This window comes from Eubalaena glacialis, chromosome 2 (assembly GCF_028564815.1).
Source record: "Eubalaena glacialis isolate mEubGla1 chromosome 2, mEubGla1.1.hap2.+ XY, whole genome shotgun sequence".
NCBI lineage: Eukaryota > Metazoa > Chordata > Mammalia > Artiodactyla > Balaenidae > Eubalaena > Eubalaena glacialis.
The window spans coordinates 15,939,175-15,963,238 of NC_083717.1; the positions used below are offsets into that span (position 1 = coordinate 15,939,175).

The 24,064-nt window shown below is 34.4% G+C and overlaps 1 protein-coding gene across 1 annotated transcript in view; it reads right to left on the reverse strand.

Annotated features, from left to right (window-relative positions):
* The window catches only part of MALRD1 (MAM and LDL receptor class A domain containing 1), a 607,787-nt gene that overhangs the window by 187,924 nt on the left and 395,799 nt on the right, over positions 1 to 24,064 (reverse strand). Inside the window, exon 30 of the mRNA XM_061181405.1 lies at positions 18,772 to 18,955. Coding sequence (XP_061037388.1) covers positions 18,772 to 18,955 — 184 coding nt within the window. The remainder of the gene's footprint in view (positions 1 to 18,771; positions 18,956 to 24,064) is intronic.

Below are 24,064 nucleotides of genomic sequence, written 5' to 3' on the forward strand. Positions count from 1 at the left end.
GTATTTAAAAATACAGTATTTCTTGGAATATGAGGTAATTCTGAGACTAGAAACACCTGGAAGCTCACTGGATCCACTGTCAAATTCAACATAATATTTAAATTGCTTAATATGTTACATAAGTTATTTTAAAGATAAACTCACCGAACAGTATATTATGTCCAAAAGAATAAAGCAGGACTTGACATCTTGAGAAAAGATGTACATTTTAAGTAGCTAAACATTAAAAAATGATATAATTTTCCATAAAATACATTATAAAACACTGCAAAATACCTTTGTGTTAGTAATGTATTTTACATTTACATTTTAAAATATTTTAAATAATATTGATAGAAAATCTTTTTTTCACTTCCTTTTTTTGGCAGTATGAGATTTTAGTCACTGTATTAAGGCCAACTGAGAGAAAATATCTACAATCTGTAATAAAATACTGAAATATATTTTCAAATGCAAGACTCTTCAAAGTCAGAAATGAAATGAATTCAGCCAACTGGAATTTCTATTGAAATCTGGAGATAACTTCACGGGCTAAGGACTACCCAGGGAAGGAGATTTATTGGAGGTTCCCACACAAAACTGGAATCAATAGGGTTTATATTTGCAGCTTTAGAGTAAATGAGAAATAAACCTGCCTCTCAGAAGTGGTGGAGATATAGATATACATGAATCACCTGAATATCTATCTCTCTATCTATCTATCCATCTCTATAGATATATACCTATAGGAGATCTCCCTCTCTCTCCCTCTCTCTCTTTCTCTCTCTCTCTCTCTTTCTCTCTCTCTCTATATATATATCTCCTGAATCTAGAATTTATACAGAATAACAAAAGGCTAACAGGAGCCAAGACACTCCTGAAAAAGAAAATCAAAATCAAGAGACTATGTACTTCAGATAACAAAACTTATTTAAACATTATAATAAATAAGAGGTGTGGAATAACAGAGATAGACTCATAGACCAGAGAACATAATAGAAGACCTAGAACTGAACCCCATGTGTTTAGATATTTGATTTTTGGCAGACTTGGCATGCACATCAGAAGGGAAAGAATGGACCTATCATGTATAAGCAGTCTTCAGGCTAAGTTATGGGTGCATCAGAGAGTACATAAAAATTGTTGCAAGGGAGATAAAGGCATACAGTTTTAAGGAAATCAATTTCTAGATCTTCATTTCCAAATATGAAGCTTGAAATTGATGTGCCAAGAATGCACCTATGATCATCTTGGTTCTCCTTCACACACTCTTTCACAACCACACTCCACGCTTTATAGAAGATAGAGCTTTGCATCTTTCCCTCTATTTGACATTCAAAAGTATACATGGCAAGTTGTGACAGTAGAAACATGATAATGTTTAGCTCATTTAAAGCCTCACTTCTTTTATTCCCTATTTTCAAAGAATGTTTCAGCCTGATGGAGTTTCATGAGATTGAAGGGAAAAAATATTAGCATGAAACAATTTTATCATACAATGCTATTTACTAACAACGCATTCAAAACTAAAAATAAAGCTATATTTTAAAATGAATAAATCTGAATATATAAGTACAAATATAAATAACTTTGATATTTTTAAGCTCCCATCGAAGTGTGAAAGTTTGATACAAATTAGCATTGCTCACAGTGGAAGCTAGGGAAACATGCACATCCATAGAAAAATGACTGATGTACTGTGAATAGCCGGAAGTTAAATGTTCATTTCAGCATATCAGAAAGTTGATTCCCTGTAATGACATCACTGTGCTTCATGAATGAATGTGACGGCAGAAGCCATTGTTCAACAGAGTGCATCAAAAATCATGGTAGATTAAAATAATGCTATGCCTTAGAGCAAAGAAAGGTATGTTACTACTGAGATTACAACAAGCGAAGAAGAGCTTGTTGAAATTTAGACACTTTTGCACAAGTATATTTGGACTTACATTGGGAATAAGGTATTTTTATAAATGTTTATATATTTGTATTTACATTTGTTTATTTTTTCTGATATAGCTGCTCAATGACTAAGCAGAAGGGTGCCCTTATTGCTCATATTCATTCCTTTACTCTTTTTAAAAGTATTTGCTTAAAGTTCAACAGCAAAAAAAACACACAAATAACATGGACACAGGACTTGAAAGATATTCCTCCAAAAAAGATACACAAATGGCCAAGAAGCACTTGAAAAGATGCTCACCATCACTAATGCAAAATAAGGAAATGCAAATCAAAACCAAAATGAGGTGTGACTTTACACCCATTAGGATGGCTACTATATTTTTTAAAACCCCCAAAACAAAAAACTCTGGAAAATAACAAGTTTTGGTGAGGATGTGGAGAAATTGGAATGCTTGTGTAGTGTTGGCAGGAATGTAAAATAGTGCAGTCACCATAAATAATATTGAGTTGGCCCTCAAAAAATTAAAAATAGAATTACAATATGATCCAGCAATTCCACTTCTGAACATATACATAAAATAATTGAAAGCAGGAACAAGAACAGATATTTGTACACCCATGTTCATAGCGGCATTATTCACTATAGCCAAAAGGTGGAAGCAAACCAAGTGTCTATTTTGGTTTTTTAAAGATTTTTTTGATGTGGACCACTTTTAAAGTCTTTATTAAATTTGTTACAATGTTGCTTCTGCTTTATGTTTTGTTTTTTTGGCCGTGAGGCATGTGGGATCTTAGCTCTCCGACCAGGGATCGAACCTGCGCCCCCTGCATTAGAAGGCAAAGTCTTAACCACTGGACCGCCAGGGAAATCCCCCAAGTGTCTATTGACAGATGAATGGATGAACAAAAAGTGGTATATACATATAATGGAATATTATTCAGTCTTAAAAAGGAGAGAAATTCTGATATATGGTACAACATGGATGAACTTTGAGGTTATTATGCTAAGCAAAGTAAGCCAGTCACAAAAGAACAAATACTCTTGTGATTCCACTTGTATGAGGAAACTAGAGTAGTCAAATTCACAGAGAAAGAAAGTAGAATGGTGCTTGCCAGGGGCTGAGGGTAGGGGGAAATGGGGAGTTATTGTTTAATGGGTACAGAGTTTCAGTTTTGCAAGATGAAAAGATTTCTTGGATGGATGTTGGTGATGGCTGTACAACAATGTAAATATACTTAATGTTACTGAATTGTACACTTAAAAATGATTAAGCTGGTCAATTTTATGTTCTGTGTATATTGCCACAATTTTTTTAAAAATTAAAAATATTTGCTGATTGTCTACTGATAGGCACTGTTCTAGGAGCAGGTATTATAGCAGAGCCTGACTTCATCCTCTGCTTAAATTTGGAAACATTTTTACTGACAAACAAGCTTTGGATTGCCAAAAACATTTAACCTTGATTTACATAGAATATAGGATGTTGCCATTAAAATGTAAAATACTATTGTCTAGGATATTAAACTTTCATATTTTTAAAAGAGATATATAAGGAATAAGGTATAAATTAATATTCAGCAATTATTGCATCTAGAAGTGGGACAGCTGTCTTGAGGATGTGTATTTACACACTTACGTAAATTTTAAAGATATACTCAGGCTTATTATGATGAAAACCAGCTGGTTTGAAAATGAGAACTATTTTGAATTTTGTCTAAAGCTTTTTCTGCACCTATTGAGATGATCATGTGATTTTTTTTTTCTTTTATTTGTTAATGTGGTGTATCACATTGCTTGATTTGTGATACTGAACCATCCTGGCATGACTGGAACGAATCCCACTCGATCATGGTGTATAATCCTTTTACTGTGTTGCTGAATTCAGTTTGCTAATATTTTGTTGAGGATTTTTGTGTCTATATTCATCAGTGATATTGGCCTGTAATTTTCTTTTTGTGCAATGTCTTTGTCTGGTTTTGGTATCAGGGTGATACTGGCTTCTTAAAATGAGTTTGAAAGCATTCCTTCCTCTTCAATTTTTTTTTGAATAGCTTGAGAAGAAAAGGTGTTATGTCTTCTTAAAAGTTTGGTAGAATTCACCTGTGAAGCCATCTTTTCATGTACTTTTGTTGTTGTTGTTTTTTATTACTGATTCAACTTTATTACTGGTAACTGACCTATTCATATTTCCTTTTTCTTCCTGATTCAGTCTTGGGAGACTGTATGTTTTAAGGAATTTATCCATTTCTTCTAGGTTGTCCATTTCATTGGAGTTTAATTGTTCATAGTACTCTCATAATCATTTGTATTTCTATGGTGCTGGTTGTAACTTCTCTTTCATTTCTGATTTTATTTTATTTATTTATTTTTTTAAATAAATAAATAAATTTATTTATTTTTGGCTGCGTTGGGTCTTCATTGCTGCATGTGGGCTTTCTCTAGTAGTGGCAAGCGGGGGCTACTCTGCAGTGTGCAGGCTTCTCATTGCGGTGGCTTCTCTTGTTGCAGAGCATGGACTCTAGGCGCACGGGCTTCAGTAGTTGCGGCATGCAGGCTCAGTAGCTGTGGCACACGGGCTTAGTTGCTCCGCAGCATGTGGGATCTTCCCAGACCAGGGCTGGAACCCGTGTCCCCTGCATTGGCAGGTGGATTCTTAACCACTGCGCCACCAGGGAAGTCCCCATTTCTGATTTTATTAATTTGGGTGTTCTTTCTTTTTTCTTGATGAGTCTGGCTAAAGATTTAACAATTTTATTTGTCTTTTCAAAGAACCAGCTCTTTGTTTCACTGATCTTTTCTTTTGTTTTTTTTTTTTTAGTTTCTATTTCTGATCTCTATTATTTCTTTCCTTCTACTAACTTTAGGTTTTGTTTATTCTTCTTTTTCTAGTTCTCTTAGATGTATGGTTATATTGTTTACTTGAGAATTTTCTTGTTTCTTGAGGTAGGTCTGTATTGCTATAAATGTCCTTCCTGGAACTGCTTTTGCTGTGTCTCATAGATCCTGGATTGTTGTGTTTCCATTTTCATTTGTCTCCAGGTATTTTTTTTTTTTAATTTCCTCTTTGATTTTTTCAGTGACCCATTGGTTGTTTAGTAACATGTAAAGTATGCTTGAATCATGTGGTGAATAAACTTATTTTATCACAAATAATTGACAAAGGTATATTAAAATTATTTGTTTCAAATTTCTCACATCTTTGAGTATATTATGTTTAAAAAGGAGCCACTAAATGGAAGAGTAAAAAGGATTACTAATAGTGTCTTTTTAAGTCTTGTTACATAAATCATTCTTGGATATTATTCCCAGAAATTGAGAGAATGAATAATTCTACTGACTATATTATAATAAATGCTTTTATAAGTCAAGTGGTTTCTAATTTGTCACTTCCAAAAATTTGAATTGACTTAGTTTTCAGATGCTAGATCAAAAAATAATTTTTGATTATAAAATATTGTGATTTTTGACTTATATTTTTGGCAATCCAGTTCAAGCACTTGAAGGACGATGCTGTAACAAAATTCAGTCTTAACAAACATCACAATCTTATGTGAATAAGGTTTCTTAGCACTTATTTCAGTAAAAGCAAAAATTAGAAATAGAATTAAATTCTTTCTTATTCTAGGAATATTCATTCATAAATACATAAAATTGAGGTAATGAATGAGTCACAGTTTCATGCGTAGTGAAGAATCTCAAAAAAACTTTAGCTAAAAAAGAAGCAAGTCACCAAAAATACATACAATTTTACAACATGACTCTATTTACATAAAGTATGAAACTGGACAAAATTAAATAATATGATTTAGGAATATAGTTATGCCAAAACTAAAATTAAATTCAAGAAGATGATTATCATAAAAGGCAGGGTAATGATTTCCTCTAGCGGAAAAATATATGATTGGAGAAGTGCATATAAGGATTTCCGAAGTACAGGTAATAAGCATAATTTCTGCAGAGTAACTTGGGGGAATCATTTTATTTTAATATTAAGCTAAAAATACACATTTAAAATACACTTTTATATGTATAATAAGGGCTCATATAGCTGGCTGCAGATTAGAATTATCTGAAGCTTTAAAAATTATGGATGCCTGGAGCTCACATCCAGAGATAATGATTTAATTGGTCTGGGAATGGGGCCTGGGAAGAGATATTCTTTTAAGCTCCCCAAGAGATTTTGGTGTGAGGCCAGAGTTAAGGGCCACAAACACTGATGCATTTCACAGTAGGAAGTAAACCTGGTTAAAAAAAAAGAAAGAAAAAGAAAAAAGAAAGAGTGGGGGAAAAGAGAGAGAGAGAGAAAGAGGTTGACCAATCCTGGAAAGTTGGAGATTCTGAATTTTTCAGATCATCTAAACACTGGGGCTATGTTTTATGCCTTTTTGAAGGCCTCCATATGCTTTACTGAGCATACGTTATGTTCTCATGATCTCTTTCAGACATCGCATAACGTATTGGGCAATTGCATCCAATGCTCAAAGAAAGCTGTATTCCACTCAACTTCATTTCAATGTGTTTATAATATTTAATATATGAGATAACTTTCAATGATTCAACCCATAAAAATATATCTAGGCATAAAATAACACACTAAAATGACCTAGAAATATATTAACAAGAGTAAAAAATCAATTAATGAATAATAAAATTATTAATTGATTAATACTTTCATATTTTTGTTTTCTTTTTTTATTAGTTCAATCAACACATTTAGCTTTTTATAGATTAAAAGACCCTTTTAATACTTTGGGCTATGCTTATATTTAAAGCAATTAAGGAAATGAAAGCATCACCCTTCCAAATGAATTCCCATGAGTCTTTGATAATCAGGATAATCACCTAATTCCACATTTTAATTTCCACTAGATTGGGACAATTAAGAGAATTCTAATTAACCACTAAGAACTAAACAACTGAAATGAATGTAGGGTGTTCCCTCAGTGCAAAGTACAACAGATTAAAAAAGAAAAGAGTAGATTACAATATTAGGAAAGTAAAATGTACCAGCATGTTGCAAAGGAAAAAGCAAACAAACAAACAAACAAACAATCTTACAGTGACTTTTCTTTCTGGTAGAACACTTGGGAAGAAGGAATAACCAAAAATATAAAGCATAATTAAAGTTAATAAAAATATATGTGGTGATGAAGTAGTATGGTTCAAGAACATTTAAATATAAGCACCAAAATGTAAAGATGGAAAACAGAAAGAAACATGAAGAGTATTTAATCTCAGGGTGTTTCTTAAGCTAAACAACAAAGCAAACTTATAAAGTAAAATCTTGATTAAATTAGATTAAATAAATTGGATGAGGATGTTTTCATCAAAAGTACCATAAACAATATCAAAAGACAATAAAAAGCAAGAAAAGCATACTTAAAATATATCTTATAAAAGAATGTTTATATAATTAGTGAAGAAAAAGCATGTCCAAATCAATACAAGAAGCAAACAGCTCAACAGAAATTTTTGACAAGGAAATGAATGGTCAGTTCTCAAAAGATGAAATGTGAATGACCAACGACAGGCTTACTGGTTTAAAGAAAAAGATATAACTGCATTATTAACCACACATGTAAATTAAAATGCTATATCATTTGACCTACTAAATTAGAAAAAAACTCCTTGCAGAAATCGAATGAAAACCGATGTTGAGCAGGATTTAAAGAAATAGATAAATTAATTTATCTAAACTAAAAAGGCAAAGCAATCTTGATGGAAGAGATGGGGGTTTAAGAAAGGTTCAAGGTGTTGAATTATGGAGACAGGCAAACATGGCCAAAGGCTGAGGAGAACTAAGCAATAAGCAACCTTAACAGGTGGCATGTGAAGAAACAGCAAACAACAGTGGATGAAGGGTTGCCAGTGGAAATTTACATTTTAATAATCATTCTTATTGACATTATATATTAAAGTCATAATTTTGTATACCCTTAGGCTGGGATATTACCTAGTAGGAACTGGTGGTAGGCTAGTCATTCTCTAAACAAACGTCCATTTCCTTCCTCATCCTTAGTTTTGAATAAACACATTTCCTAGATTTCCCTCCAGTTTGACCATGCAACAAAATTTTGGCTAATTAGTTATAGGTGGAATTGATGTGCAACAGCTTCAAGCAAACCTTTTAAAGGACAGTTGGTATGTGCCCTTTGCTTTTTTCTCCTACCTTATTTTTTTCCTGCCAGCTGGGTGGTTGACATCATGACTGGAACTAAAGCATCCATCCTGAACTAGTGTCTCCCCCCACTAGTTCATTCAGCCATCTTCCCCTCTCTATTTCTGTTGCAATACTCTAGTGCAATTTATTACTTTTTACCTACTCCATTAGACCAGCCATCTATTGGAATAACCAACTCATCTGTGTACTTACTTGTGGAGGTATTGTATTAGTACTTGTTGAATGAATACTATTCTAAGAATACGTGTTCAGTGAGTCGAGAGTGGACTTGTTTACCCCACTCCCTCCATCTGATGACTCCCCCTCATCCCCTCATCCATATGGTCACCAAGGTGGGAGCTCAGTAGGCATGTTTGTACATATCCCTGACATCAGACGAGTTAACTAGTCTGAAGATGGCTGTTTGACCCAAGATAGGTCAATTGTAATCACCTACCAGAGAATTTAGAAATATAACTAATGGGTTTTTGCAACAGTGTTTTGAGGCTCTTGAATCCTGCAGTGTAGTCACATTTTCTGCCTATGTATGGTGAAGCATAGAAAGCTGGTTCCACAGAGAGGGGCCCGAAACAGATGTGCAGAGGGAAGCAGTTAAAAGAGACAAGAGGCACAGAAAGATCACAGCTCAAGTTCCCTCTTTTTAATCCCTGGTTTTAGAACCTTCCTGAAGCTGAACTGCGCTCCTTAGCTTGGGTTTCCTGAGGTTTCTCATACCCTTAAATAAACTCTTTATATTTGACGCTACTGGCGATTAAACTAGACCTAATTAAACTAGAGGCTTCCCAGAAATGATCATGAGGATGTATAAAGACTGAAAGGCCAAAAATTAAATGAGTGGAAAGAAATCCAAACCACAGTTTTTTTTGTTTTTTTGTTTTTTTTTTGCTGAGCTCCTTCCTGACCTTTTAATCAACAGTTTAAAACTGTATTTCCCAGTTCCTCTGAGGCAACTTTCCAAACAATTTGTGTGACTCATTTTGCTCAAATCCCTCAAGAATCCCTTCTGTATTAAACATCTTTATTCCCTTCTTAAAAGAGATGTGCTGGGTCTAGTTTCATGATGTCAACCACAATGGTAGGTGTTCAATATATATTAGTTTCCTTCTATTGTCTTGAAGTTCATGTATGCTACGCAGGTCTCTGTAAAACAGTGAAGTTTGTATGCAACTAATCAGCGAAGGAATTAAGTCAATACAACACAGAATTTGCGTGGATGCCTGCATGATTCTTCCCTCTACAGTAATGTCTTGTGCCTCCAAGGCATAGCAGATGAGAGGGAAGGACACTATCACAGCTGAGCCGGAGAGCCACAGAAGAATGACGGGCTGTTGAGTATACACCTCACCCTGTCTTTCTTTTCTCTGTTTCTCCACATGCTCTCTTTTGGAAATGCTTATTTGTTGTATGTTTTTTAAAATTTTTCCTGGTCTTTTGTCACTTTTCCCATGTCTCCATAATTCAACAGCCTTAAACTCTTTTTTACACCACCCTTTCATCAAGATTCCTTGCATCGTACCCTACCCACCTTTTTAGGTAAAGTAGTACATTTGCTGAAAAGTTCCTCTATTTATTAGGATTTTAAAATGCTTTAAACTGTGCCTGTATTTTTATTATGGTTGCTTTTGTTTATACTAGTGCTATATAACTCGGTTATCTATGCTTATAGTGGTTTGACCTAATCCTGTTTTCCCATAAGCCCTTTTATGTGATCATTCAAAATAGGACATTTTTTAGAAACTCATGCATGCCTCTGTGTATATGTATGTGTGTGTGTGTTTCATCAAATAGACAAAAAATTGGTTTCTGGCCCTGGCCTAATATTTGTGCATGTATAAATACCTGTGGATTTAGTTGAAACCTATTTATGTTTGAACCACCTGGATATAAATTTATTGAGTTCCATGTCTACTTATTTTGAGTACACCTGTAGCTTGCATATCCTATATATATATATACACACATTTGTTTCAGGACTGAAGAGTTTATCTTTCAATAGTGTAATGAAAGAAATATATATATATCAGTGTAAAATGGAAGTCTGATTGATAAACAATATTCATTTTGATTAGAAAATAATTAATAAAACATAATTTAGTAAAAATTGAAATGCCATATTGTCACAAATTCTCTATGTAATGGTCTTACTGACCTAGATATTAAGTGGGGAAATGTTCATTGTAATTGAAACAAATTCTACTTAGAAATTGCATGAATAGAGGATAATGTTAGGATTCAGATTTACAGTAGCCTTCATTTGAACCTAGGGACATTTCAAGGGCTATTTAAGGCTTACTAAAACGTATGCTCAAGTAATTATATTTTCTTAATATTATGAACGAGCCAAGTTATATCATTGTGCTTGATTATAATCAAGTATAATCACATTAATTATAATATTCAGTTTATCACTATGATATGATTACAGTTACATCTTTAAATGTAGACCTTTTGGCATTGAAATGCTAATTTTATCAAGATTATTGAAAGATAAAGTAATATCTGATATTTTCTAGGTATGTAATAATGGTTGCCTTGAACACAACATTAAAGTAATTAGATCCATTCATGGTTTTGATTTTTTAATTTAAAATCGCTGATTAAAGATATAATAAACTCAATTACTTAGTCCTATTGTCTAAAATATGGTCATGGAACCAGGAATAAGAATCTATTCCCTGATTTTACGAGAAGCAAATAACTTGGCTCTCAGGCTTAATGAAGAACAATGTTGTTGGTTGATCATGACAAGGAAGTCTCTCCCCTGAGGCCTGGCTCAAATCAACTCAAGCAGTAAAGCAAAGTGAGGGCTACAGCTGTCAATGACTGGAAGGAGAGGGTTGATGCCACAAGGACTCTCTCTACTTATTGGTTTTGAATTTTGTTTAGTGTGGACTTCATTTTCTGACTATTTTCCCCATAAGACTGGAGTCAGGGATGCTGTTAGATGTTCTTTCTTAACATATTTGGAGTATCAGAATCTGAAGGGTACATATATTTTTTATATCATAGCCCTAACTGTAAATAATATTCTTCTATTTAAGGTAGGAAATTGCATGGTGTGTTAGTTAGAACTGACTAGATTATAAGACACTTAAAAAATAATCTCCATATCTCAAAAACACCATTTTTTGGGTCACTTGCTATATATGTCTAAAACAAGTTGGCAGAGGGACTTTCCTCTACAGACTCAAGGGGACCAGGCAGATGTAGATACATCACCTGGAAAATGAGGTGTCCTCTACCACAGCAGCAGAAGGGAGACCAGGTGGGTTGTACACCAGCTTGGAAATGCTTCAACCTGGAAGTGACACATCTCACTTCCTCACAGCACTCTGGCCAGAGCTTTTTTACACAGATCCACCTACCTGAAAGGGTCTGGGACACATGGGGGAGAAAATGGATATTTCGAAAATAGTAAATATCTCTATAACGTACAATGGTAGGTTTAAAAATTTTGTAGTAATTTGTTTATAAATCAATGAATTGAGATCACCATTCTTCCCTTTTGATAAAGAATTAAACTTTTGAATCAATAAAAATTAGTTACCTTTCTTTGACTGAAAAGTCAAAATGCTTAATTTCTGCATAATATACGGTATATACTTAGTAAGTATGCATTTATGTATGGATGGATATCTTATTGATACTGATATGTAAGTTGGGAGAGGAATATAATCAGGATATATATTAATTATAATGAAATATTTTTAAGCATGACTTTGATACTTTTTGTTAATCAAGAAAAGATATTTGCAGAAATGTAAAGTAGTTACTTCAAGTTAAGACTACTTTTTCATAGTCTTTTTCAGGACTATTTGAGAACCACTGGGCATTTCACCAGCCAACAGATAAAGTTTCACAGAAAGTATCAGGTTTAATTTAAAGATATGAATTGGCTCTGACATATAGAATATATTTAACAAATTACATCAATTCTTGGCAGAAATTTTTAGCCTTATGTACAAAAGGTGTTTAAGAAAACCTAGAATAAAAATAGTTATATATAATCAGATAAAGAAAGAAACTGCTGTGAACTGGATCTCATCCAAGTCCTATAACATTCGTTCATAAAGTCTGTTTTATTTTCCCTCCCTCCTCTTACTGAAAAACTTTCTGAATCCAAAATAAAACAAGTCTGTAACAATGAAGACTGGTTGAACATTAAATTTTTAAAAAACAGGATTTACCATGTTTAAAATATTTCAACTAGTGTTACTAAAACACATCATTGTTAGGAGTACAAGTGATATGTCTGATATTGCCTGTTTTCTTTCAAGAGCATTTGAAACAACTGGCAAACTAGATGTGGCAGGTGTTGTCTGATTGCTTTTATGCCATAGTATTCATCATGATTTTAGTAGTATTCTATGCTGTTATGGCTAAATATGGCTGTTTCTGTGCCATTAAGCATCAGTAAAGAAATCAAGCTGGCTGGTATTATTTAGTGTAACCTCTGGATCCCTCAATTTTCCAGAGTTGTAATGAAGATTAAATTAAACATGATGGTGAGGATTTCAATGATAATCATGTCTAACATTTACTGAGTAGTTACTACGAAGAGAGTTACTCTTCAAAGCTCTTGGCATATATTAACTTGTTAAATCCTCACAATTACCCTGTAAAGTAGGTTCGATTTTTACTGCCATAAAGAAACTGAGATAAAGAGTTGATAAGCACTTATTCAAGGTCACACAGCAACTAAGTGGCAGAGACAGGATTTAAACCTAGGAAGCCTGACTCCAGGGTCTGCTTGCTTACCCTCTGTGCTGTGAGATGATCGTTAGTACAGAGCAGGTGTTTCTGATGACAAAGTTCTGCATGATGAGGCCCACTGCCATCTCCCCACCCTTAGTTCCTCCTGCTCCAGCAAAACGCTCCCTCCTAGTAAGTCTGCCTTGCTGGTCCCGAGACCTGGAGTGCTTTTTTCAGGGCATTTGCGTGGTTGCCTCTTAGTACATTTAAGCCTTTGCTCAACTGTAACTTTCAGAGACTGTTTCTGACTACTCTAATCAGGGTAATAATTCTCCCTCACTTTCTCCCTATATCATTCACAGCACCTAATACTACATGACACAATATTACACATTACTTTGCTTGTTGTCTGCATCAGCCAGCAGAATGTAACTCAATGAGGGCTCTGTTCTGAATTTTCACACATATAACAAGATTTGAATAAATGTTTTCTATCAATCCATCTGTCTGCCCATCTATTTGTCCATCTATCTATCCATCCATCCATCCACCCATTCATCCATCATGTATGTACCCTTACATTATACAGCGCTACATATTATCTAGCCATTAGTTATTAAAAATAAAAGTCACTTTTAATTATTTCATTAGGGTGAGATATTTATTTTTTCTACTGACTATCATCTTCCTTTCTTTTTTCTTTTCTGACACACATTTACTTTAAAAGAAAATTGTGGGAGACCTAAATGCAGCACTTGGAACACTCACGTGTTGAGAAGAAATACAGCTTTTCATCTAAACTAAGTGAAGAAGCTAAGTTTTGAAGTCACTCTACAGGGTTCTGTGTATAGATTTATGTATCTGTGAACTCTGTATAGAGCAATCACTGTTTTGTGATCTCCCAAGTTCAGTTTAATTCAGAGTGATGCTGCCCTGAAATCATTATCATCAAGCCACTATTTTTCACTCCAAATCAATTACTGCTGACAGTACACTTAGGAGTCATACATACAGTTTTCAAGGGGTTACAATAAAAAGGAAAGTCTTTTCAAGTTATGTGTGAAGACAATGTACTAAACATCTGAAATTATAATGATTCTGTCTTCTCTTACTTTATCCCCAAGGTATTTCTTTCCTTTCACATTTAGGATTATCTAGGGAACACGATGTGCTTTGCTCTGTATGAATTTAGAGACAGACAGAGTAGCTACTGTGCTACTGTCTACTTAGAAGATTTTATTGACTTCTGGAAGCATTTGCTAGTCCCTGAATTATTTCTTCCTTTTCCCCCAATGGAAAACTGGTCATCATTCAGCTGGATCTTCCAGATTTTTCAGTGGAAAAGGCAACGTCTTATAATGTTCTCGGCTCCCACCCTGAGGTCCTGGGTTTACCAGTGTCTTGGAGACTGTTCACAGAGCAGTCCTGGCAGCAGAAGGCATGGTGGCGGGGGAGAGGCACACGGGGAAGAGGAGGAAATGCCGGGTGTCAAGAAAGGGGCAGTGAAAGTGGAAATGGAAAAATCAGGAAAGCCAAACGCTGTGTGACACAGGCATTTCAGCCCTGCTCCGAGGAGGTGCACACAGTTCATTGCACAGAGTTTCCTGCAGGCTAGCCAAGCGATAAAGGCTTGCTGGACATGTGAACGGAACAGAACAAGCTTTTAAACGTTGATATGTTTAAAGGTGTTGTCCCTAGAACAATGTCAAGATTTTTGCCAATGTTATTCATCTATATTTTAGCCAAAAATATTCAGTGCTTTCTGTACCCCATGCATTCTTCAAAGTACTTCATATAAAGTAAATGATTTAATCCTTGTGAGAGTTCTTTGAGGTGGAAGCAGTATTCTCACCATTTTCCGGCTGAGAAAAATAAGACAAAGGAAGATTACATAACTTACCTAAAACCATGGAGCAGGTACAAGTGGGTAAACCAGGATTTGCACCTAATGGTCTTGTTGCAAAACTGACATAAATGCTATTTAGTATTAATAGTAGACTCAATAAGTATCAGCTGGATGACTGTATGTAATAAATGATTGCACTTAATAACTAATGTTGATTGAAAATGAGTAACCATTTAAATTTAGAATTGGCACTTTTATAAATTACAGTGATGGAATATTCCTTTCCTCTCTATATGAATTCTCTTTCTACTTTTCTATTCCACAGAATGGTGGTTGCATTTTATAAGATTTTTGTACAAATCATCTTTAAGTCAACTTGAATTTAAAAAGAGGAAATACTGAATTCATAATGTCACTTTTTAAAAATGAATAAGCTACTTGCTTCCAAAAAGGAGATACGCTTCTTAATGTATCTTTGGACAGAACAAAGATATGCCTATTCTTTTACTTTATTTTTCTTTTTAGAAAAATACAATAAATTTGATAGTAAATTGAAGATAGCACCATGATGTGTTCAGAATGCAAAGAAATAAAAAAGCATATATCTAGCTTTATGTTGGCCATGTACTAAATATTATCTAATAAACTGAGTTATACGTTTCTGAATGGAAAGTAAAAAATAAATATGAAGCTCAAGTAGCTTTCTTATTTGCGGGTAAGGTAGATAACCATCAAATATATATCTCATCTATATCCTCTACCTTCTCCACTTTCACTCTTAATCAATTTAAAACTTTGTTCTGCATTACTTTGAAGTCTAAAAAACTATGCAAAGATTACAGAGTTGTCAGAAAGTCCAAGAAAAATTTCAGAGGTAGTCTGTTAGGACCCTAAAAAGGATTATAAGTCTATAGATTCTATATAAATCTATAAAAATATGATGATTTGCTTTTTGAAATTTCCTGGCTCTATTCCCCTCCAGCTCTTTGATGTGGTCTTCACTATCCTTCATCTGTATTTAGTCTATTTAATTTTGATTCTACTCCCAGGGATGCTTTTATTTGTTTGTTCATTTTTTGTTTTGTTTTTGAATGCGGGGCTACTGTCCTAGAAAGGAATCCTGATGGATCCATTTGAGTTTTCATGGGGTCTAGACTGCTCTAGCCCCGCAGACCTAACCACAGACCCCTTGGACCCACTTATTCTAAAAGTGGGTGAAACCCCTCCCAGTTTTACCTGTCATTCTCAAACCACGTGACTGCATTTTTCCAGTGAATATCTGTTGGCCCTTTCGTGATTCTCCTGGCTTCTCTCTTATAGACATAAACAGCATACAGATCCTGTTTATACTGGGTTTTATAGGGATGTATTTTCACTTAATTTTGTTGCATATGTTTTCCATAGCTTATAGGCTTTGTTAACTAGGCTTTGACTTTTTAAAAAAATTTATTTAAAATACTCTTTAAAAATTGAAGTATAATTTACATACCATTAAGTTCACCCATATAAAGTTTACAATTTAATGGCTTTAGTATATTTATGAAGTTGTATTACAATCACAATAAAAATTTAGAATATTTTCATCACCCCATAAAGAAACCCCATATTCATTAGCAGTCACTCCCTACCCCATACTCTTTAGCCTTAAGTAACCACTAATCTACTTCTGTCTCTACATATCTGCTATCCTGGGCATTTCATATAAATGGTATCATACACTATGTGCTCTATTGTGATTGGCAGGATGTGACAGAGAAATGAACACTGTCATTTTTTAAGTTCTTCGTCTCAAGTGGGGAACAGCAACAATTCCATGATAGATTTTATGGTGACCTGTTTGCATATGATTTGAAGCTGGTTTCCTAACATGGGGCGATAAAGCACCACTTGAAAATATGGCATAGTTAATAATAATGATGATGGAATACAACAAAAAATGTAATACATAAATTTTACTATGTGCCAAGACTATTCTAAGCACTTCTCATATATTAACATATTTAACATTCACAGAAATCTATGACGGAAGTGCTATCTTTATCAACCCCATTTTATTGATGAAGAAACTGAGACAAAGTGAAATGAAGAAACTCACCCAAGCTAGTCGGTGGCAGAGCCAGATTCCACATCCAGGTAGTCTGACTGGACACCTTGTTCCTAACCACTATTCTACACTGCCTCTCTGATGTTTAGGTGTTTTGTCAGATACCATTCTCTTCCAAATTGGCAATACTAGAAAACAACATAGGGTAACTTATGCTCTAATTTGCTTCCTGTTACTCATTTTTCACAGCACTGCTATTTTACTGGCATATAATTTAAAACTAGGGGGACAAAAAAAAATCATTGTTTTTTAGTTCCAAACATAGTCTTTTAAACTTTTGCAAAATACTTTTTTTTCCTATCTTAACTAAAACATAATTTGAAAATCCTCATTATTTGTAGCAGGCTGGCTATTTAAAAAATGGTTACTTCTTCCTAAAATATATTCGACATACAGTTGACCATATTCACTACAATTAACCAAAATTTGCCTTTTTACTTATGACAAAGAAAGCCTTAAAGTAGTATATCACTAAATGTATAAGACATTAAAGTATTAGTCAGTACGGTGAATGTTTGATCAACTTGAACGAAATGAGTTATAATCATGTAAATTTTCACAGGACTTTAAGAGAAGAAGGGAAACAGTCCACATTTCTACATGAAACTGGGCAGAGCTGGGATAATAACTCTCAGTTTTCTTCCGTCCTGAATCAGCCCATCCAAGAATCATTCTGCTTCCCTTGAGAGGAAAAGAGTCTCTCCTGTTTAATAAAAGCTTCTTTCTTTCTAAAAATCTTAGAAAAAGCTTTGAAGAATTTTTCCTTTTGCACTTGCCAGAATCATTTATAAGTTGAGTAACAAACTCTAATAGAAATTTTGCATTACTAGGAAAGTTACTAGAAAAAGAGTTTAAAAAGCACGTTCTAAGATACCTTTTCATGATTATATTTTCAGATCCCATTTTCTGTGGTCCAGGAACCCTCTCCTAAACATCTCCAAGCCCAAACCCTGTCTTTTGCTTGACATGGACACCTGGGGCTCTGTGTTCCCCGTGTGTTCCCTAGGGTGCGTGAATTCTGATTTTATGTAATATATTCGTACCTATGTATATGTGTGTGTATGTATGTGTATATGTATGCATGTATGTATATATATATATAGTAGCTGAGTATCAGCTGCCTTTGCTGGAAACATGGTGGGGTGTGTGGGAGAGACTCAAACTCCAAAAGACTGACTTCTAAGCAGAATCCTTTTCACCAGCCCTGGTCATAAAGAGAGCAAATGCTTTAACAGCACCAAAAACCAAAGTCACATTTTTGAACTGCCTTGGTGTAGTGATATTTTAATATGAAAGCAGCAACAGAATTAAACAGCATTCAGGTTTAGCTCTTCAGTCCCAGGGGCTTGCCTCTAAGTGAGTCAGTGTAAGAAACCACAGAAGGCATATCTTTCATGGGCAGGATATATCACACTGTACTATTTTGGAAATCAGATAGAATGACTCCTCAGAAAGAAACTTTGCCAGCTGTGAAACTGTACAAATGTATTTATAATTATTTTTGACATTTTCTGGGTAGTTTTGTAAAGAAAATCTAAGTGTAATTATACTTCACATTTAGAAGCATGATAAATGATAGCATATTTTTTCAAGTTACTATTCACTTGCTAGGGTAGCATTTTAAATCCCTTAAGCATAGCTCTCAATTTAAGTTCTGCTTGAATTATACCTGGTTGTATGTATTTCTTATATATCCACTAACTTCCAGCTTTCTAACTCTTTTTACTGATTCATTTAAAATTAATTAAATTACATAAATGTATGTGAATATTAGGCTTACATTTTAAATTTTGCTGAAAATTAATTCAAAGGACAACACTGCTGCATGTTAGAAAGGGGATGATGCAGAAGGAAGAGAGGAATTACTTGTGTAATTAAAGGAAGAAGAAACTATTCTCTCTTAACATGTAACTAAGTTCAACCATTATGAAATTATCTCTTTCGATTGATTTTTATGTATGTACAAAATATGTAACTGCAGAACAATTTATAAATATGCAGCAAAGATAAAATGGCTAGATTATAAATGTGCTTCCAAACGGCAGCGCTTTCCAGAAACTTACCAGTCATGCAGTTTTCAAATTCAATGTCATCAATTGCAGCTCCTCCTCCCAGATCCCTTGTTCTGATACCTTGAAATATGACTTCAAAATTCCTTAACTTTCCTAGAAGGATGACAGCCTTTTGCCAATGATCACCAGAGTTCTGCTTACTTTCTTGCCATACTTTTGATAGTCCTTTCTCTGTCTGAAGGTAAAGAAGTTTGCATTAAGGCAAATAATTAAACACAAAAGAAGGAAAAAACAACAACAATTATTTAGAACAGAAGCATTTGATCAGTGAAAACTGATTAAAAAAACTGATAATATTCATGATATACTTTACCTCATCAAAACAGAGGCTCATTAATCTACTAAGTATTCCCAAAAGCAATACTAGCAAGATTAGCAGTAAACTTGTTTCGCTATTTTCAGAGACATCATTATTAGAAAGTGGCCTACTCAGTTTAAATCAACTTCTTGCTTGCACACAAAATTCTCAATGGATATTTGATGGAATCTGAACAGTTTACAGAAGCCCTGGGTTTACAGCTCTAGGTACCCTTCCCACCAACTTTCTACTCACATTCTTGAATCATTGGTATTGCACCTTCCTTTACAGAGCTTAAATAACTTACATAAGGAAAGAGAAAAGAGAGATAAGAGGAGGAATATGTGGGAGAAATCACATATCCCTGATGGATATGATAAGAAATTGTGAAGTGAATTGAGCACAGAGGGCAAGTGATCATTTCTAGGACCAGATTTCAAAAGTTCTATTATATGATTATATGATTTTGGATATTTATAAAATTCTACTATAATTATTATATGAGCACCAACAATAATTATTTTATACCAAATTATTCAATGGTAAAGGAAAAATTAATTTTCTAAGAAAACTTGTTTAAATATCTCCTCTTGAGACAAAAGTTTCCTTCAGCAACAGAATACAAAGAAACTATAAGGGATGCACGCATGCACAGTTGGGGCAAATTATGAACAATAAGATACAAAAAGACTGAAACCCAACTGCCACTTCTGAGGTGCCAGGAGCAAAAGCAGGGGACTGTGCATGATTCCTGCACACAGCACCACCAAGGGGGTGGGCAGACCACCTAAGCCATTCCTCCAGCCCGACCCCATACCCTCACGCCATTTAAGGGACCCCCCCCACCTCAGGGAGCGAGCAAGGGAACCTGGCACTTGTTTTCGCTCGCTTGTGCTGTAGCATGAGTCCCAATAAAGCCTTGCCTGAATTTCTCGTCTGACCTCTTATCAATTTCTATTGATTAAATAGTTCAAGAACCTGGGTCAGTAACACTCTGAATGTCTAAGGATGGTCTGCTAGCAGTACAACATCCTAATATACGAACAATCCTGGTATAACATGACATGACATGACAAGATATGACATGCCATGTAGCATAACCCTAATGACACAAAAAAATGATACCAACAGTAAAACAGAGTATAAGTCAGTCGAGCACAAGGGCAAGGCTTAGACTGTATATGTTGCTCTTTGCTATTCTGGGCATAGCCCTTATTGGGAATTAGAGGTTAACACATCATGATGATGGATATACAGCAAAGAAAGAGAAAAAATATATATAGAATTATGTTTATGGTTAGGCCCCCAAAATTAATATTTCAGGGTCCAGTATTGTGTTTTCATGATGAATTCACAAGTAAACTTTGTCACTGAAGCTTATCATCAAAACAGTGGAATAGAAGAGAATATTTAATGGAACGGCATCTAGAAAAGCAAGCAAGATGTTCCAATTGATTTATAGCACACAACAGTGATATACATAATCTACGGATTTTTTTAAAAAATGTACACTAAAGAAAAAAAGAGAAATGCTTGAAGAGGGGTTCCAAAAGAGTTACACATTCATAGATCCATGCTTTAGGGGAACTAATGTTAATAAATGTGGCTGACACTTTGTTCTGTTAAAGGAGATACAGATCAATCAAGCGGCTCTTCTGTAGAATAACAGAAAGTAGAACTCTGTATCAGTTACTCTAAAACTAACTTTGCAAAACAACTAACAGTGCATAGAAAGAGCTTTCAACATCCTCCCCAAAACAACAAACACATTTTTACACCCAGAGACACACGTAGCTTCTTCACTGAAGGGGATGGGAAAGTCACACCTAATTAATGGAATTTCGTATCTTTTTAATGACTAAGGAAGAGAAGCTTTTTCAACGTTAGTCTTTGACTGTCAGTGATGTCTTAGTGATTTGGAACCAAAGGAATTATTAGTTAAATTAAAGATTAAAGTAGAGGGCATCTAACACTTAGCAATATAACAGGCATAGATAAAAGTCTGTTTTAATTAACAAACTTAATTCACTTTGCTAATTTTTCCTATTAGTCGGTTTCAGCAACTCATGCACTATGCCAATCCCCAAAAGGGTTTTCAACAAAGAAGGTTGTGTGATCACTTTAACCAATAAAATACAAACCATTTCTTTACTCTGACAACTGGCTTTCTAATAAATGAGATTTAAATAATATACTCATTGTCATTTTCTGTGGTAGGAAAAAAATGAGGGTTAAGTCTTTAGAAAACCAACCATGGATCAACCTAATGATGGGTTATTGTAATATATCATTCTAATATATTTGCTCTCATTCAACTCTGGATATAACATACCAAATCCTATTCCCATAATTAGCAAAAGTATTAATCCAAATGTGCAATGGAGATTTATTTATTTATTGACTCATCCAGCCAGTGCTTTTCATCATTTATTCAGCAAATATTTGATGCTCACACAGTTGCCATATACTACATTAGACACCAGGAATAAGAAGATGAAAAGAGAGGAAGCCTACCCTGTGATGGTAATCATTTAATAGAGGTGAGTCGTAAAAGTAAATTACCATAAAATTACTATAGAAACATAAAACAGAGCAACTTTTAAAGAAGTGGTTATATATCCATTCCCCCAATTGTTGTTCTGCACACATTGTTGCTTTATTTAGTTAAAATTCTGATATCAATTCTTTCTAAATACTTTAAGAAAAGAGAAAAATCTCTCAATTCCAATCATGACTTTGCTACTGCCCAAGGATACATTTATTGCGTTCATGTGGTTGTTACATTCAAGAACCCAAGGCAGTAAACATTTGAAAAGTGAGTAAACACACTAATAACTGTAAAAAATAGACATTAATACAATAATGGTTAAATTATAGAAATTGAAAAAATACTTTCTTCTTACAATTCAACATTTTACACAACTTTGAATTTATTTCCCGAAAGTATTATGCATATCGATGATTTACCTTATGTATTGCATATTTGTTTTGGCAGTATGCTTGTCTTCCTGCTTTATGCCAGTCTCATTCCCTTTGGGTTATGTAAAGAAAGGCAATAAGAAATGCTAAAAAGATAGAGCCACTTCAAGTTATAGATCTGTATTAATGGAGTATAGCCACTTGGAATTTTTTTCATATGTTTGAGGTAAAGATATAAATTTTCCCCAAATTATGAACCAATATTTCCAAAACCAATTGATCAAAACTCTTTCCTCCACTGACACCTTTAACATATTTTGAACCTGTTTCTACAGTTTCTAGATGAATTTCTGATTTCTATTCCTCCATCAATGTCATACTTATTAAGCCACTAGATTTTCTTCTTCTGGGAAGATTTGAGTGGACTTCCTTTTCTATATTCCTCCTGCTATGAACAACTAAAACCCCTGGAGATCATATATAAGTATGTATAAACAGAAGAAGACTCTGAAAAGTGGAGAGAAGGCAGATTAGCTAGGGACATTGGGACTCAAGGGAGCACAAGGTGGTGAGTTTCCTAGCTTTTCCTTTTGCATCATATATTCCAAAATTGACACAAAAATCTGACAACCTGGAAATGAAACATCAGGAGACTACTTTCTTTAGCCAAGGGACCAGGAAAGGGGAAGTCCAGCGAGAATGAAAATATTTAGGTAATAATAGCTCTACAACAGCCAAATACCATAGAAAAATTACTATCTGACCCCCATTCCCAATAGCAAAGGCTGACCAGAGAGCCTAGACTTTCACCTATATCATGCCTCAAGGGCCCCAAGACCTCTCCTTCCAAGATTTTTTTCAAATGAAGGAAAGCTAAAAGAATACATCACCTGTAGACCTACCCTAAATGAATGGCTAAAGGAACATTTTAAACAGAAAGAAAATGATAAAAAAAAGAAATCTTGGAACACCAGGAAGGAAGAAAAAATAGCAAAAATATTAGTAAATACAATAAAATTTCCTTATCCTCTTTAATTTCTAAGTTATGTTTGATTGGTTAAGAAAAAATTAAAACACTGTCTAATATGATTCTAAATGTATATAAAGGAAATAATTAAGGCATAAATATTATAAATGGGTGAGAATAAAGACACGTAAAGGGAGTTAAGCTTTCTACACTTGAGTTGGTTAAATCTTAATGTTATAATTTAATAGGTCACATTTTTATCCTCAATTTTTTTTTATTCTTTTGGTTTTCTCATACATTCACTCTCCCAAATGAATCTTAGAATAATTTAATGCATAACTGAAATATTTAAATATTGAATTATTTTACCCTGAGATATCATTTATGTTTCAACTGGTTTAGGTCTCTTTTTATGCTACTAACTAAAATTTTATAGTCTTTAATATAAATAACTTAACACTTATTATAAATTTATCTCTAGATATATTACAGTGTGTGTTATAATGGTGATACTTCTCCATTACGGTTTTCGGACTACTGATGATACAAAGAAACAATCATATTGTCAGGATGGTGAGCTAACAATGGCTGGTGGCTCCATCACCCACTATCAATCCTGAAAAACTACAGAATCTACTGGGAAGGATGGATTTGGGGAACAGTAAAAGGAAAAGAAAGGGGGGGGAAGGAAGGAAGGAAGGGAGGAAGAAAGGGAGGGAGGGAGGGAGGGAAGGAGGGAAGGAGGGAGGAAGAAAGAAAAGAAGGAAGAAAGAAAGAAAGAGACAAAAACTGAGAAACACCTGGGAAGGCTATACGTTGTCTTGAACACCGGTGTCGAATAGTGGGGGTGGTGATGGTGGTGGTTTGCAGCAGTCTGGGGAAGAAGGTGGCTGGAAATAGCAATAAGAGTGTAGGTTGTAGTCGAGAGCCCCTGTATGGTCATGTTTTCCTTCCTCCTTGCTTGGAACAATGATTGCCAGACTCTTCAGAAAACAGTAATTCAACTTCAGGCTGTAATATCTGTGAGGTATCAAAGCAGTTAAAAACCTTGCTCAAATGAAGAGGTGATAAGTCCACTCTTCCTACCCAATTCCCCTTCA